The 17823-nt window shown below is 37.8% G+C and overlaps 3 protein-coding genes across 6 annotated transcripts in view; 2 read left to right on the top strand and 1 right to left on the bottom strand.

The window, feature by feature from the left end:
- The first annotated feature begins 98 nt into the window (after positions 1–98).
- morn3 (MORN repeat containing 3) lies at positions 99–3800 on the top strand. Of its 2 annotated transcripts, none has more exons than XM_059357315.1 (6): positions 99–325; positions 759–926; positions 1054–1067; positions 2578–2737; positions 2834–3018; positions 3166–3800. In XM_059357315.1, exons 2-6 carry the CDS (start codon positions 782–784, stop codon positions 3271–3273), a joined length of 612 nt encoding a protein of 203 aa, XP_059213298.1. In that variant the 5' UTR covers positions 99–325; positions 759–781; the 3' UTR covers positions 3274–3800. The 2 variants fall into 2 exon arrangements, with proteins under 2 accessions (XP_059213298.1, XP_059213297.1); XM_059357314.1 differs by having other exon boundaries at positions 1054–1208.
- A 112-nt stretch (positions 3801–3912) lies between these two features.
- Positions 3913–6396, bottom strand: orai1b (ORAI calcium release-activated calcium modulator 1b). 2 transcript variants are annotated; one of them, XM_059357317.1, is made up of 3 exons: positions 6295–6396; positions 5139–5310; positions 3913–5027 (listed from the first exon to the last, which is right to left on the bottom strand). In XM_059357317.1, exons 2-3 carry the CDS (start codon positions 5265–5267, stop codon positions 4473–4475), a joined length of 684 nt encoding a protein of 227 aa, XP_059213300.1. In that variant the 5' UTR covers positions 5268–5310; positions 6295–6396; the 3' UTR covers positions 3913–4472. The 2 variants fall into 2 exon arrangements, with proteins under 2 accessions (XP_059213300.1, XP_059213299.1); XM_059357316.1 differs by lacking the exon at positions 6295–6396 and having other exon boundaries at positions 5139–5456.
- Positions 5605–17823, top strand: part of kdm2bb (lysine (K)-specific demethylase 2Bb) — a 26696-nt gene continuing 14477 nt past the window's right edge. The window contains exons 1-12 of one of the 2 annotated variants that reach the window (XM_059357312.1): positions 5605–6112; positions 6649–6793; positions 6947–7025; positions 7388–7434; positions 8346–8524; positions 10239–10345; positions 11990–12083; positions 12282–12435; positions 12609–12724; positions 13956–14082; positions 14464–14870; positions 14980–15066. In XM_059357312.1, coding sequence (XP_059213295.1) covers positions 6068–6112; positions 6649–6793; positions 6947–7025; positions 7388–7434; positions 8346–8524; positions 10239–10345; positions 11990–12083; positions 12282–12435; positions 12609–12724; positions 13956–14082; positions 14464–14870; positions 14980–15066 — 1587 coding nt within the window. In that variant the 5' untranslated portion in view covers positions 5605–6067. Of the gene's footprint in view, positions 6113–6146; positions 6794–6946; positions 7026–7387; positions 7435–8345; positions 8525–10238; positions 10346–11989; positions 12084–12281; positions 12436–12608; positions 12725–13955; positions 14083–14463; positions 14871–14979; positions 15067–17823 lie in introns of those variants that run through there. The other variant, XM_059357310.1, reaches the window with a different exon arrangement.

Here is a 17823-nt window from a genome sequence, read left to right as displayed (position 1 = left end):
AACTGGTCTGCACGGCGCATGCGCACGTCGTTAAACACTGTCCGGACATCTAGTAATAAAATACACTAGAAATAATTGTTAAAAAAAAAATAAAAAACGACATAGACAACAGTTGAGCCTCGCAGACACTTTCAACTCTAATTTTAAATTGACATTTAATTTTATTAAAACTGAACCAAGTACATTACACAATTATGTTGCTAGGATACAACGAATGCTTGGGTTAAAGTTTATACTGCTAACTCAGCTGTCTAACAAGTTTTCTTACTTTATTCGGTAGTTGCATTGAGTTGAAGTAAGTGATCTGCTTGGACACATTGTCAAGGTACAAATACGTAATTTTGGATGAGTGTTTGACATCCTTTGTTAAGTTAAACTTGATGTAGCTGATGTTAGTTTAACTAATGAAGGTTAACTAGCTAGCTATAAGCTAACGTTGAATAACCTTGTAGCTAACATGCTAATGTAAACATATTGAACGTTATTCTGTAAGTGGATTAATATGTATTAGTTTTCACCCTGTTTTTTTTGTGTGGTTATTTCTATTTTATTTTATTAACACTGTAGCAGATACTATAATGATATGTGCACATTGATAATAGATTATGGTGTTTTGTCTAAACTGCATATAGTTTGTTTTTTTTGTCACATTTTTTTGAGTTTGAGTTTGTCTTCTTTTGTGAAGGCATTGTTCATATATGGAGTAAAAAACCTACCCTGTACAGTGTCATGGGTGTAACATGTTATTTGTATCACAGGCTTTTCATCACTATGCCCAGCCATGCCATATTTTAAAACATCTCAAAGAAATCCACCATTGTCAACATTATTGGATATTCAGACACAGAAATGTGGACAGAGGGGCACAGTTTTCTCAGTCAATGGAAATGAATACACTGGAGAGTGGCAGGACAACAAGAAGCACGGTGAGACGCTTTTTAAAAAAAATGTGAGCCTCCACCAAACCACAGAGAAATGTATGAACACCTACCTATAAAGCCTATAAAGCAACACTCGCACTATAGCAATAGTTTGCTTTTTTTCTTCTTCAAGGGAACGGAACTCAGGTGTGGAAGTATGGTGCCATTTATAATGGAGAGTGGAAATATGGAAAACGTGATGGAGATGGTACCTACAGTGTGCTGGTCCCAGAAACAAAGCAATATGCAAGGAAGTACTGTGGTGGATGGAAAAATGGAAAGAAACATGTATGCATTTGATATACTGTTACATATACAGTTGAAACCAGAAGTTTACATACACTATATAAAAAGACACATATGCTTTTTTTCTCACTGTCTGACATGAAATCAGACAATCACTTTTCCTGTTTTAGGTCCGTTAGGATTACCAAAATTATTTCTATTTGCTAAATGCCAGAATAATGAGAGAAGGATTTTTTTAGACAATATTTTATTACTTTCTTCAAAGTCAGAAGTTTACATACACTAACAGAAGTATGCCTTGAAACAATTTGGGAAAGCCCAGATGATGCTGTCATGCCTTTGGAAGCTTCTGATAGGTTTATTGACAACATTTGAGTTAATTCGAGACACACCTGTGGATGTATTTTAAGGCACACCTGAAACACACTGCTTCTTTGTGTAACATCATGGGAAAGTCAAAAGAAATCAACCAAGATATCAGGAAGAGAATTGTGGACTTGCACAAGTCTGGTTCATCCTTGGGTGCAATTTCCAGATGCCTGAAGGTGCCACATTCATCTGTTCAAATAATTATACCCAAGTATAAACACCATGGGAATGTCCAGCCATCATAGCGCTCAGGAAGGAGACGGGCTCTGTGTCCCAGAGATGAACGTGCTTTGGTCCAAAATGTGCATATCAACCCAAGAGCAAAAGCAAAAGACCTTGTGAAGATGCTGGCTGAAGCTGGTAAAAGTGTGTTATTATCCACAGTGAAACGAATACTGTACCGACATGGGCTGAAAGGCCACTCTGCCAGGAAGAAGCCATTACTCCAAAATAAACATAAAAAAGCCAGATTACAGTTTGCAAATGCACACAGGGACAAAGACCTTTATTTTTGGAGACATGTCCTGTGGTCTGACAAAACTGTTATCTGGCTGTTTTATGTTTATTTTGTAGTAATTGGTTGGTTGATTTCTTTTGACTTTCCCATGATGTTACACAAAGAAGCAGTGTGTTTCAGGTGTGCCTAAAAAAACAACCACAGGTGTGTCTCGAATTAACTCAAATGTTGTCAATAAACTCAGAAGCTTCCAAAGACATGACAGCATCATCTGGGCTTTCCCAAATTGTTTCAAGGCATAATGCTGTTAGTGTATGTAAACTTCTGACTTTGAAGAAAGTAATAAAAAATTGTCTAAAAAAATCCTTCTCTCATTATTCTGGCATTTAGCAAATAGAAATAATTTTGGTAATCCTAACGGACCTAAAACAGGAAAAGTGATTCTCTGATTTCATGTCAGACAGTGAGAAAAAAAGCATGTGTCTTTTTATATAGTGTATGTAAACTTCTGGTTTCAACTGTAGATGCACACTATAACACATGTACGCACACTGACATATTTTGCATTATTTTCTTTCTATTTAGGGGTATGGGAAGTATTTCTACAACAACTCAGCAGTTTATGAGGGGGAGTGGAGTGAGGACCTTCGAAGTGGCTGGGGAAGGATGTGCCATGAGAGCGGAGATATCTATGAGGGAGAGTGGATGAACGATAAGAATCATGGACAGGGCATCATCCGATTTGGTAAGGGTACTTTGCTTTATGTACATTTTTGAAAATTTAGAATAGATTATAGTGTAGTGGTGTTTTTTTAATTTGTGTCTCCAACTTGCATTCAAGCAAATGGAAATTGGTATAAAGGCTCCTGGCGAGATGGCAAGAAGAATGGTAATGGAAAGTTCTACTATTCTGAAAAAGGCCAGCTTTATGAAGGCTTTTGGGTGGATGGAGTCGCAAAATGTGGGACCCTGTCTGATTTTGGGAGGAATGAAGCACCAACACTGACAAAGTATCCAATTCCACAGGTAAAGAAATGTCACTGTTGATATTTCTGTGTAGTTTACAAGCAGTCTGTCACCACTTATGTGACACAATCGGATAACTGAAACAACAAAGCAGTTTTCCAATGCATTATTATTGATTAAAATATGAGCATATCTTTTCTTTTTTAGATACAGCTGGTGGATATGCAGTTGGTTTTAAGGGAAGCCCAGTCAGCCTACACTGAGAGGATCAACAGCAAGTTTCCACTCCATGACACATTAACCGATAAAGAATAAAAAGAGAAAATAAATGGCATGATGGCATTCAAGATGTTCAGTTCTGACCAAACATATTTACACCCAAGTATTTTAGTTTGTTCTTCTCTGTGGAGTAGACCAAAATCCCCTTGTGATATTTCAAATGACTTGGATACAACAGTGATATAATTTAACATAACAGATTCACAAGTTTAAATTGGTGAGAATTAAATCCCAGTTAAATTTAATCAGCTTGATTGAAAAGCACTCCATGGGTACTTAAAGGTGAATGATGGAAGCAACATGCTAATGCAGGATATGTGAGACAAGAGAAGCACTGGGGCTTTATAAAATGAAACAGAGGAACACTGTTGTCTAATATTAACAAGCACTTCAGAGAGATTGTAATCGGAGCAAGGTTTCTTTTCAAGGGTCAAGAGGATAAATGACAATTCGCCATCAGACAGGCCTAGCTCAGTTGGTGATAAGATGTGAAAACAGATATATATCAACTCTACTTGTGAACTTAAAATGTTGCATTTGCAAAATAAAATTTTCTAGGTGTAGCTTGCTTAGTCTGTGTCATTAATTGCAAGTAAATTACATAGATAGCATAAGTGGTATGTTATCAACTAATGCATCCAAATTATTTCTGAAATTCTGAAACTTAAAAAGCCACATGGTTAAAAAAAACGTTTATTTTAACACCACAGCCTGTGCTACAGATGTCAGCAAATATACCATCCTAATAATACTGTAGTTTTAACAGCTGTTCAGTCAGTCTACACAAACAGTGAAGCATTACAAAAACAACCGGTGAACATTACAATAAATCATATACACTGAATAAAGAGGAAATAGTTGAATACTTGTGGTTTACAAAAACAACAAGGTAATATTAACAATGCAGTCTTCACCAACAAACAAGTAAATAAATGCAGCAGGCAACAGACAGGATTCCAAGTTATTCAGAAATAATCAAGCAACTATCTTGGTTAAGACTTCAATTAAGGCTTTTCAATTTCAAGTCATGCATTCTGGCAGATTTGTAAGTTCACAGTTGATCAAACGTTTCGTCTAAAAAATACAACTCTTTTCACAAAAAGGAAATTTCACAACAAAGAGGGGAGACATCTTCATTCCTATAAAAAAAACATTTGAAGCCAATAATGTGGCTTTTAGCTTGGAGGTTTCCCAAGCAGCAGAGTTCCAGCACAGGTGTGTATCACAATACTTTACTATGGGAAATGTGAGCTTGGAGACTGCAAGATTGAAGACTCTCCTCTGTTGTCCAGCTCGTTTTGTAGCCTGGTGAGATTAGAGAGCTCCTCCAGCTCCTGAAACTGTCTGTCAGTCTTGTGGCTGACCAATGAGCGGTAGAAATGCACAGCAAAGACTATGAAGACTAAACCAAAGGGCACCATAATTGAGGTGGACGTAATAGCAGCAGCCACTCCAGCTGAAATTGTATTATTGCTGGACTTGGGCTTAACGGGCAAAAACTTTACCCAGCAGAGTAGAACCACCTCGGCTAGGAATAGTAAAGTACCTATAACTGTTGAAAAAGCCCATGCCAGTTCAATGTGTCGGTGCATCCGCTCATGTGGAGACTCCTTCACAGAGTTGAGGTTGTGGACGTTGCTCACAGCCTCTATATTGGGCAAAATGCATGTGCTGACCATCAGAGCGAACAGGTGGACAGCCACAAGCACAGTGGTGCAGGCACTGAAGGCAATAAGGAGAGCAGGTGGATAAGGATAGCTGTTGTCCAGCTGCACTTCAACCATAGCCACCTGGAAAGAAGGAATAGGAAACAGGAAACAACTTTACACACGTGCAAATACTGTGTAATAGGACTGATTAATCTACAAAAGAGTAGGAGGGTTGTCTGAAGGCAGTGTTACCATAGCAAATCCAGAAAGCAGAGCTGATGTCCGACTAGAAGCCTTCAGTTTAGCTCGACTCAGGTACAGCTTCCTCCAAGACAGAGCCTGCAGTGAATGCTCGTTCAGGCTCATGTTGCTGCTGTTCATCAAAGGACCGGGCGAGCAGCGCTGACGTAGTTACCTTGTTACTCTTGCGGAACACGACAGAAACAAGAGTTCAACATGCCAACAGTGTACACTTACAAAACATGCACCCTCGCCAGCTGACGGAACTGCGGAAGCTATTTCTTCGCCACCAGTCTTCGGCGTGTTGAACTGCTGCCTGCACCTTACATTACCCATAAGCCTGCGCGCTCCGAGGCGAACATCCGCTACTGAGTCAACTGACGGCTGCATTTCCTCTGTTTACGATTCAGCCCCAGTTAATACCAACGTAATTACTACGTTTAATCTGTATTGATTTTAAAAAGTATATTTATATATTATTTTCTACTTGAGCGAGAAAACGGACCTTTACATGAATCCACGTGACACATGTCACGCCCAGCGTGCAGAAATATACATTTTACTACTAGAATGAATGAAAGTAGATAAAGAGATGTTTCCCTGATAAGCACCACCTATTTTATCACTTGTTTTTCTTTAGAATGCTATGCTGAACTATTATATAATAGAGGTATAAACGTAATGATTTTTGTGTGCTTTTAACAGCAAACAAACATACTGATGTGATTAATGTTTCTTCTTTGTGAAACCAGTTGAAAAGCAGTGAACTAACATGCCGTGACGTTGTCCAACAATGTTTTGGTTCCTGGCGGTGACGTAATACACAAAAACATGGTTCCCTTGTTTTGAACCTGAAAAGCGTGCTAAGTGTTTCTTTAACTTCACTACGCACGAAGATGCATTTCCGAAACCGAGTGGCTGGAAAACATTGATAAGAGACGATGGCTCAGGCCGCGGAAACGTGTGCTGATTCTGGACGCAGGCTGGTGTGTACCATCTGCCGTGTTAACGTTAGCTTATGAAGCGAGATTGGCAGCGAGCTAATTAGTTAGCTAAGCTAACGTCTGCAACTGTAAACGTTGTGATGTTTGTCAAGTCACCTAAGCTGTGCAAGTTAGAGACCATGAGGAGAAACGATAGCTCTTGCATTTTAGATGCTGTAACTTACTGTGTATTTGTAACAGTTCAGCGTGCGTACGTGCAATATAATCCTGCAAACATTTTTCATGTATCGTTGTGGAGCAACGTGTCTGTCTTTTCCCAGGACAAGTGTCGTTTAATGCTTATATTCTGCTTGACGTCACCTTTAAGAACAAATGATGCTACTATTGTAACGTTACTATAAAAAGAAACATGCATATGACCGTTTACTCTAGTTTTAAAGTTAGGAATAAAATACATATTCATTCATCAGTCACACTGGGTGTTTTATGGAGTCAGTGGGGCCCTTATGATAAAAAGCGTCACAGTTTTTCCCAGTTTCAGTTTTATGTCATGTAAATCATCTCGTTTTCTATGGCAGCGCTCCATCTGCCGGAGGATGTATGACGAAAACGAGGATTTGTCCGATGTTGAAGAAATCGTGAACATCAGAGGTTTCAGTGTGGAAGAAAAGCTTGCCAGTGACAGTTATAACGCCAAATATGTCCACTTAATGGAGGGTAAAGGTAAAGTAACACCTATAGGCCTATATTTCTTTTAATCACCGGCTATTGTCGTTTTTTAATATATATTTTGCACTTCAATTAATGGGCAAGATTAATGTATTGACCATAATCAATGTGATTTCCAATGTCCATAACACACCAACTTTCTTTCAGACTTCTCTTATGAATATGTGCAAAAGGAGGCTCTTAGGACCCCGCTCATTTTTGAAGAGAAAGATGGACTAGGGATCAGGTGAGAAGACATTTATGTGAATGCACTAGTTTACAGTTTAAGGTTGTTACAATGCGAGAATTTCAAACTATTAAAAAAATACACTTAATACCTTTTTTGATACCATGGCAAAGTCATAGGCACTCAATATAGGATATTTCTTTCTTTCTTTAATTAACAACCTGCACACAGTTGATTTTCTCTGATCTGTGCAGCCATGAAATTAAATTTAGATTTTTAGAGTTTGGTTACTACCCATATTATTATCAAACTATGTTATGGATATGTTGTGATTTTAAAAATTGTGTTTTTTCAATATGTTGTATGTATATTGTACGTATAATGTTTTACTAACTGAGTGACATCAATCCTCTCTTTCATAGAATGCCTGATCCAGAATTTACAGTCAGTGAAATTAAAGGCTTAGTTGGTAAGTAGCACATGCATACACTTACTTACTAATTTAGCAATTAGAGGCATTAAAGAAAAAACAAGTATCTCAGCTGCTAATTCAGAAAGTTTTTTTTGCTCTTGGGAGGATCTGCTAAGATGAGAACTTCCCTTAAAAGTATCCAATAGCCTTATTATTGGTCATATTTACTTCTACAGCACAGTTTTTGAAAGGCTACAGAAACACCCGAACTATGATGGACTGTGTAGAATTGTTTGGATAGCAAGCTCACAACGTGTGTTATCAGCTATAAAATATTTTAGCCTTAAGCAGCAGAAGAAGGATGCACCAAAACAAAACCTACAGCCAATAATAATCAGTCAAAAATGTCCTAGTCACAGTATGTTCAAATCACATAAACAACATGTTATTGTTTTAACCCTACTATTGTTGTTTTTCACATTTTTCTCCTCTTTAGGGCATTAATGAACATGTTTATATGTATTTGTCATTGTTGTGTGATAGATGATAACAGTATGTAGTCACCTATATCTCTACTTTCTCATATTGGGTATTCTAAATATATTTTCAGATATTATGTTGCACTTTCACACATAACTATTATTTTGTTAAAAATGTGAACAAAAATAGTTATATTTACACATTAAAACACAGCCGTGTCAGGTGGAGCCTGAAAGAAAGAATGTCAGAACGGAATTAGAGCGTAGTTGCTCCATCTAGTGGGGGAGATGGCGAATTACATGCATTTGGAGCCACTTTTTCAGGAATAAATCGGTCAAATATCACAATACACATTTTATCTGCATACATCCCAATATAGCATGCTGGATTGTTGTCAGACAAACCTACAGTCAGATGATTTTACATGTTAATGGCAGTGGAAGTCCTCAAAGCTTAATGTAAACTTGTGTCCTCGTTGTTGCTTGCAGGCAGTCGCCGGTCTGTGGATGTTATGGATGTGAGCACTCAGAAAGGCTCTGAAATGAGCATGGCTCAGTTTGTCCGTTATTATGAGACACCGGAGGAGGAACGGGACAAACTCTTCAATGTCATCAGCTTAGAGTTCAGCCACACTAAGCTGGAGAACCTCATCAAGCGGCCCACAGTGGTAATATAACATTCCACTGCTGACTCATAACCTTTTTTTAACCAGGAAAAGTCTCATTAGGGCCCGAGCAGGCAACGACCTGCGAGGTCCCTATTGTATTTCGAATGATTCTTTATTTTTATTCTTTGTCCCAAATGATCGCATTTTTCACTGCCTGAACATACCCCAAAACTCATGAAACTTTAAATATAAGTCACACCAGGCGAAAAATTGTATAATCTATTGTCATCCTGAATTTCCACCACTAGGTGGCGCCATAATAAAGGAAAGTGCGTTTTGGCTAATAACTCCCACATACTTCATCGAACATTCAAAAATCTGCACGCGTTCACTGAGTTTTGCTGAATCTCGTGATATAGGCCAACCCGTTACGCTTCTGCGCATGCGCGGCCTTTCTACGCATGCGCAGAAGCGCAACAGGCCCGCGCATGCGCAGTAGCGCAGAAAGACCGCGCATGCGCAGTAGCGAAACGCTAAAAATAAGATAATAAATACATTTAAATTGTTTTTTTTAGAAATATTAAAATTATTTTTTTTTTTTTTAATTATGAAAAAAAATAATCAATAAAAAAAAAAAAAAAAGGAAAGGAGTAAAAAGGACAGTGGTGGAAGAAGTATTCAGAGTATTGCGCATTATTTTTAGCCAAAGCTCATATCCATAGCCACATTGCGCAGCGGGGCCGCGCATGCGCATGCGCATGCGCATGCGCATGCGCATTGCGAAAAAAATTAATAAATAATTAAAATTTAAAAAAATAAAATAAAATTTAAAATTTAAAAATAAAAATTATAAATAAAAAAGTAAAGAAGTAAAAAGGACAGTGGTGGAAGAAGTATTCAGATCCTTTACTTCAGTAAAAGTACTAATACCACACTGTGAAATGACTCCACTCCGCTCATTTTAACTACCTAATAAACTTTCAAGTGGTTTAATTTATAAAAATGAGTAATCATTTTAAATATATCATGTTTGTCATTTTAAATCTTGACCTGAAAAGTAATTATAGCTGTCAGCTAAATGTAGAGGAGTAAAAAGTACAATATTTGCCTCAAAATGTAGTGGAGTAGAAGTATACAGTTAAGTAAGTTAAGTTAAAAGTACCTCAAAATTGTACTTTAAGTCCAGTACTTGAATAAATGTACATAGTTACTTTCCACCATTGCTACCTGCCTCTTCTAACTTATACATATCAGTTAAGAGTCCTCCTTCAGACACTGTATGAGGATTAAAGGGATAGTTTGTGCATTATTATACAAAACTTGGTACAATTATTGTCAATGCCCTCATGAGGATAACCCTTTAAGGTTTTATTGATCGGCCCCTAGGTGGCACTGTGGTGGCAGTCTAATTTCACATTTGGTACCGTGGCCACACTATAACACTTAAGGCAATGAAATTCATAGGGGTGGTATAGACTGGCCCCTGTAACGCAGACACCCCGACGGCAGCATGCCCCGACACGCGTGTACTGTGAGGGCCCGTTCAGTACTGCTTGCAGTCCTAGTTGAGATTAGGATTCTTTTTACAAGACCGCCTGGTTGAAACTAAATAAATGAATAAATAAATAAATAAAGCAATCAGAATATATCAAAAATATTCATCAATATTTTACAGAAATTATATTTGAAAGGTTTCATGGAGGTCACAAACCTGGTGCTGAATTCAAAGAAACACAGATTGATGGCTTAAAGTGCATTTTTCTCATTCTCCCAGGTGGATCAAGTCGACTGGGTAGACAACATGTGGCCTCCTGATCTGAAACACAGCCAAACAGAGGCCACTAATGTAATCTCAGATATGAAGTACCCTAAAGTGCAAAGGTATGACTTTACTGGATTTTGTCTCACAAAAACCTCTGCTGTGCTGTGTGTCAGTCTATGAGGAGAAAAAAAGCAAGATACAGAAAATACTTGGAGGAAATTACTGCTTCCTTGGCAGCAAATACAGTTTCTACTCCCATCTGAATGTCTCATCTATCGCTCTATCATCGCTGAGCGCTGCATACGCTCTGTGTTATCCATCTCCTGTAAGCCCTCTTGTTTGTTGCTAGGCAGCAGAGTTTTCCACCGTGGAGGATGGTTTTATAACAGCTGTAGTCCTACTGCACACCTCTCAGCCAATCAGCCGTCAGCATTTGTACATAGCTGAGAGTCAAAACCAATTGTGCCTTTCCTTTTAACCTCAGTGGCTCATATTTCCTCCCATCACACAGAGGCCATATTAACGACCCCCCTGTCTCTCTGCTGACTTATATTTATTAATTTTAATTATTTTTAAGTGAATAAGACTCATAGATTGTGGTAGGGATTTGGGTTGCAGGTTTTACAGATATCCAGTAACAAATCATTTCCATTATTATTTCAGCCGATGCTGATGCCAACAGTTTTCATTTCAGTGGAACCACTGGTGGTTAGTTTAGATGTTGTTTGCTGCTACAGTGATGGTTTTTGTTGATGCAGACATGATGCAAAAATCAGTACTTTATTAATGCCTGCTCTGTTGTTTTATTACTAAATATTAAGCTGTTGCATCATGACCAATAAAAGCAATGTGAAGATGCTCTGAGGCTCTGGGAAAATGTGATTTTTTTTCTCACCACAATTGTCTTGCAATACAAAAAGATAAATTGCTTATCAAAATAATTGTGTGTTGCAGCCCTAAATTATTATCTGTTTTTATTTTATTATTTTCTCACGGGCAATTAGGGGTCGCTGATTTTGGGAAAAATCCTAATCATGATTATTGTGATCAAAATTGCAATCATGATTATTTAGCACAATTACCCATTGGCTCTGGAAACATCTTGCATGTAGTGAACTAAAAAAAACAACAACTTTTTCAAACGGATTTCGAGTTTTGTGAATTTGAAATAGAACTAAAATTGACATTAAAATATGTGAAAAAATTAGATAAATAAACTATATAGTATATAAATATTTCAGTAAAATATGTGAAAATATGAAATACAAACAAATAACGTCAAAATAAATAAGCAACACTAACTAACTCTCCATTTGTTTCAAGAAATGATCACATCATCTCTCTGTGGAATACAAGACATAATACTGTGTACAGATTTATTTGGCAATGTGTTGGGTTTTTTTCTGTACTCACCTTGCTGGTTAGATATTTTCAGATAAACTGAGCTCCCATCTTGCTAAATTACTGAATCATTTGTGTCTTGAAGAGCTAATCATTCCTCAATTAATTTCCAGAGGAGTGATGTCCCATTGTGAACAATTTTCCATGCTGCAGTGCTCTTGTGACTGATTTCTTGTGGTGTTTTATATTTGTTGCTGTTGTTTTCAGCAAAACAATACTGGGGTTACAGCTGCCTTCTTATCGGTTGAGCTGTGTTTATTTTCTTTTTAGCCCATATTATGGATGTTGGTCTGTTATACTTGTACTTCTCACATCTTCTTTTCTACAATGTGATTATTTTGTAACCTTCTTTTCTGCTCTAGGTATTGTCTGATGAGTGTGAAGGGCTGCTACACAGACTTCCACATTGATTTCGGGGGAACTTCTGTTTGGTATCATGTATTCAAGGGACACAAAGTAAGTTCATATCTGATATTTCCTGCAGCAAATCTTAAGTTATTCATTTTTCTTGCATCACACACTAACAGGAGAAATTAAGGAAATATGTGCTGGTAATATTAAGTGTTATGAACAGTTTCAGAGTTCATATTTCACCTTACCTGGCCACGAGTGCACGGTATAACCTCTAAATAAAAAATCTGTGCTTCTCATCAGGTGTTTTGGCTTGTGCCTCCAACCTCTCATAACCTTGCCCTTTATGAGGACTGGGTGCTGTCAGGCAAGCAGAGTGATATCTTCCTGGGTGACCGGGCTGATGGATGCCAGAGAGTGGAGCTTAAGCAAGGATACACCTTCTTCATCCCATCTGGTGTGTTGGCAATGGTTGTTTTAAAGTGGCCAGCAGGAAAAGATTAGCTGCCATTTCAGTGAACTGTAATGCCAAGCTTTACCTGACTAATATATGGTATATTCAGGCTTGTGAATTTGCATGTATCCCCTATATATTCCTGATGTCTTTATATATACATTTTTGTAATTAAGGTTGGATTCATGCAGTCTACACTCCAGAGGACACGCTGGTGTTCGGAGGCAATATTCTGCACAGCTTCAACATTCCTATGCAGCTAACCATCCACGAGATAGAGAATAGGACCAAGGTAGGAGTCCGGCTGCGTTTTCCATTGTGTGGCTGAACTTTGGGCTGCACAGCTATATAGTTAGCTGTACTGGTTTAAGTCAGTCTCTCGGAGAACCAGGGGAAGGTGCAAAGTTCATGAAAGAGATGGGAGAATGAGAGATGTGGAAGAGGAAGAGTCGGTTGAAATTAAAAAAGAGGAGCAAAATGCTTGGAGTGACAAAATTACAACAGCTATAAAAGTAAAAGTTAGGAAGATATTGGGGAGCCCAAAGCAATATTTTTTTATTACGTGACAAGGAAAGAGGCATAGAGGCACTTTGAATGCTATTGATTATTTATGGAAGAAAGTTGCATTTTGTCAATATGTGCATAGTAGTTGTAAACATATATATTAATGAAATAAATGCATATAATCAGACAATTATGTGCTTATTTTGTACATATTTCAGATTACTTTATGTTTAATGTTATGTTTGACTCAATTTGTTTTAATTGCTTTGCAATTACAGTAGCAGCACTGTTGATTGTATAACTGTCAGTGGTATTTGTTAAACAAAGAGTCAAAACATTTTGATACAACCTTTATATCATTTCATGTGTAGATTCTTGATTTGATTTGTTTCCTTAGGAGTAAAATAATTATTTACAGAAATCATTGTAGCGTACTTGGTAGTGCACTAAAGACCATATTATAGAAAAGTATGAAATATGACCTCTTTCTTCCTTTTTTGAGTCATGTTTACAGCTTTATTTGTGGTTTTAGACTGTTTTATCTCAAAACAATAATCACATTTTAAGAAGTTGCCTGATGAGATTGCAGTTTATTCCCAAATAAATGTGTCTGTTTGTTAGGTTACCAGTTGTGGAAGAAGTTTTAAAAAAAATCTTTTATTTAAGTAAAAAATACTAATAGTACAGTGTAAATACTAAGTAAAAACGCTGCATTCAGAATCTTACTTCTATCTTCTATCTAATCTCCTTTCAGAATAATGTATATTATATTATTGGATTGTATTGCCTTCATGTGTACATCACTTTAATATTGCAGCTGGTAAACGTGGCCTTTTTAAAAAAAAAAGTTGCCCTCTAATCAACTCATGCCTTACACATTCTCAGTTTAATACTTGAGTAAAAGAACTGTCCACCACTGCAGATTATTGATAAAAAGTCAACAATAACGAGATAATCTGAATATACGTAAATATTAGGTTTTTCAAGGTTACGCTGATGAGTTTTCTCCATTTTTTCAGGTTCATTCCAAGTTCCGTTTCCCCTTTTACTATGAGATATGCTGGTATGTCCTGGACAGATACCTGCACTGCCTCACCAAACGCTCCTACTTTTCCCAGGAGACCCGCAAAGAGCCTGTAATAATGGGTGAGTGTAATTTACATTTACATTTAGTCATTTAGCAGACGCTTTTATCCAAAGCGACTTGCAGGAAGAATAAAAGCAAACAATGAAGGTATAGTGCAAAAAGAGCTATTAGTGCATCAATAAGCGCTAGTGACAATTCTTTAAGGAGTAGAATTATCCTGTGGTGCATTGTGGGAGTTTTTAAAGGTAGAGAGGGACGCCCCTGCTCTGGTTGGAACTGGTAGTGTGTTCCACCAGCGGGGAACAAGATTTTAATTAAGTTATGTTATCAGCTGCTTATTACTACAGGATGTTATGAGTCGCCTGCTGTGTGCAATCAAACATGTTATGAATGCTACTGCTATGTCATGCAGCTATATTTCTTCCACTTTGTCCCTTTAGACTATGAGACAAAGGCGAACACAGAGAGCCCGTCCTCTGACTCGAGGAGCCAGGACATGAACGAGGACTCATGTGAGACTCAAGTGAGGGACGGGCAGGGTGAAAAACTAGAGAGAGCTGCCCAGGAAGGCCCCTGCTCTCCTGACAACCGCAGGGGCCAGCACCTCAAAGCTGTGTTATCTGTCGACTCCGAGGACAGCTGTAATCCCGGCTCCACCTCTCTGGAGTTCCCCCAAACACCCTCTGACTCTCCAGCCTCGGAGACTCCGAATAAATGGACGCATTTGACAGAGTTTGAACTGAGTGGACTCAGGACGCTGGTTGAGAAGCTGGAGTCGCTCCCTGACAATAAGAAATGTGTTCCAGAGGGAATAGAAAACCCACAGGCTCTGCTGGAAGACATTAAGGTAAAAAGAAGGAGATGACACAGTAACACATCATTTTCACAGCATATACCATTCAGTAAAGTTGACACAGTTCTCTTTTAATTTGTGTTCGTCCTCTGTGGATGTCTAGATTGTCTTAAAGGAACATGCAGATGACGACCCCAAATTAGCAATCAGTGGAGTTCCTGTGGTTTATTGGCCCAAGAAAAGTATAAAGGTAAGAATATGTCAGCTGCAGTTGGACAGGTGAACTCTGGAATGTGTGGCCACTAAACCTCCACATAAGATAAAAAGAAATGTGTAATTCTCAAATCACCAGCAAAGGGTGAAAACATCCCTAACTGTGCTGTCAAGAAAATAGAGTTGTGTTGCTCCTGTACCATTAGCACCTTTTTAAATGAGTAAACTTGCCAATCAGACTCCTTTATTAACTTAACACAGAATATAGTTCTTGATCTTTCTTTCAGGCTTTCAAATTGAGTTAACGGACACTTGATTTCAAGTTGATCTCTAAATACAAAGTTAATTTTGTGTCTGCAACTTTTCTACTTTTATGGAAGGAGATGGCAGATGGAGTGCAGTTTATGTTATGAAGGAGTTACAATGACTGAGTGTTGATGATACAGCCACAGCCCACTGATGACTCTGGTTAGTGACAGCTCAAAACCAGGAACAGTCTGAAACAATACTTTATTGTCATCCAGTTAAAATCAACTTTGCATGATAAATCTGACCTATTGTTATTATATCTTATTGTTGATTTTCAAAATGAACACTGACTTTTATTGACATTTGGTTTAAAAATGCATTATTGGCAGCAGAGTAGTATTACTTTAGTCATGTGTTGACTTCATTAGAATAGTTGTTTTGTTTTTTAAAGCACTGCCATGTTGACCTCATTTATGCATCAGTAATCTGCAGTTTCAATTATTCAACATCGCAAAGAAATTCTTAGAAATGGTACATCTAAATTATTTTTGTTCACACTTCCATGTTTGACATTATTCCTTATTCTCTCATTAGAGCAGATGAACTCTAATGAGTCACAGGTTTCAAGATATTATATCAATTCTTTGGACAACATTATGATATTTGTGATCCATATGAGATTTTATCACATGCCTGAACTGTCAAATTTATATCAACTAACAGAGTTCAACTAAAATGTTATTTGACATTTTTTTTACTGGACTTTGCCACACATTGATGCGTTCATTACACCCCTTTCTTCCAAACACATTCTATCTCTACCCTGCAGTCATTAACATATTGAGTATGTGCTATGATCAAAAAACACACGTTTTTTTCTGTAGACCATCATTTTCACACACTTTATATGAGACAGTTGTCAGACCAGATGCACAACTCTCTCTTTCACTGCTTACACGTTTGTTGTTACACTTCAGGGTTACTTTGAAATTAAAAAGGAAATGTTCAGTCATATTTTTCAGTCATCAGTGCAGATGCTCATTACTTTAGAACTATTTATGCATGTGCCTTTTGGGCAACAGTATGCTGTAGAAAATACCTCGTTAGAGAAAAGTCCATGTGAAATTGTGATGTTGTGAAATTTAAGTATCTGTAATTATTCACAGGCTTAAAGTGCTTTTAATGTCAATATCATTTATCCCTCGATCTCACAGTGGCTTGAGCTGAACAGCAGAACACAAGAGGGTCAAAAACAAGGCTTTTACATTTATTGGCTAAATGTAAAAGGAAAAAAAATAATGCCTAGTATGTAAAGGTCAGAATGCTTATGCTTATTAGTGAAATGATACAAAGATGTACAGTGATAATTTTCATTACTCTATGACTCTGCAATTGTAGAGAATAAATATATGATGGAGGTGAAAAATACTGTGTGCTCAGGCAGATTAGCCAAAATTAACTGAAATGTACATTTTGATTATCAAAGTGTGTTTACATGTTCCACATTAATGACTATATTTAAAGTATAATTGCAACTTTTCCACATTATATTGTCCAAAAATAACTAAACCTATTTCATATATTCTGTTGAGCTTTGTATATACATTAACCCAAATGTTCAAACCAAGAGAAATCTGTTATTTCAATCAAAGTTAACTGTCTGTTTGATTTGGTAGCGTCAGAGGAAGACAGATTTTTATATGAAACTATTTTATTCAGTGTTTTTACTGGTTTTAATCACCTGGTTTGGTTGTTTTGGAGAGGAAGAAATCTTTTTCACATAATTTGGCCCCCCAGTAAAACCTCCTGAACAATGGACACTGAAGGAATGCTAGCGGGGAGAAGCTCACTGCGGTGACAGCAATGTTAATGAAGACAACAACTCCCATGATCCCTTACTACTCCATGACGTCACTGAACCTCTTTTGTTATTGTTTTGATTGAAAGACCCCTAGTGGCACAAAATGACATATTGTGCGTTTTCAGTTTTATATTTTATATATATGATATGCATTTTAATTTTCTATAAATAATTAACTCATCAAAAGGATGCATGAAGAGTGTAACAGGCAGAGGAGCCTCAACAGGAGGTGGCTGGATGGAGATGCATGGAGGGGGGGTTTCTATTGGTTTCATGGACCCTCTGGATCACCCCCACCCATCCCTCCACAGGCCAGCTGCTGGCAGTGGGGCCTCTTTGTGTTTGTCTTTTGTAATGAGATGCCATCTGGCTCTATTGGCTGTGCGGAGCCTGCTCTCCTCTCCCTGTGATACCCATCATGAATATGACAACACCTTCTCTGCATTTCCTCTCCTCATTGGACAGAAGCAGACTCCCCCCGGTACATATTCTGATGCACAGCAGCCTCCCATTGGCTCCGTGCTTCCCAACACCCCTCCCGTTTTCCAGGGAGTGGATCCATATTAATGAGGCAGGCTGGTCTGTGTTTCCTACATCTGCTTGTGGTATTGTGGAGCTTTAGAGTAGGAGGGAGGGCTGTAGGCCAGACAGCAGTATCAGGAGTAGAAGGAGGAGGAGACTGCA

This window comes from Centropristis striata, chromosome 19 (genome assembly GCF_030273125.1).
Source record: "Centropristis striata isolate RG_2023a ecotype Rhode Island chromosome 19, C.striata_1.0, whole genome shotgun sequence".
Lineage (NCBI taxonomy): Eukaryota > Metazoa > Chordata > Actinopteri > Perciformes > Serranidae > Centropristis > Centropristis striata.
This window is presented reverse-complemented; position numbering and strand designations above follow the sequence as displayed.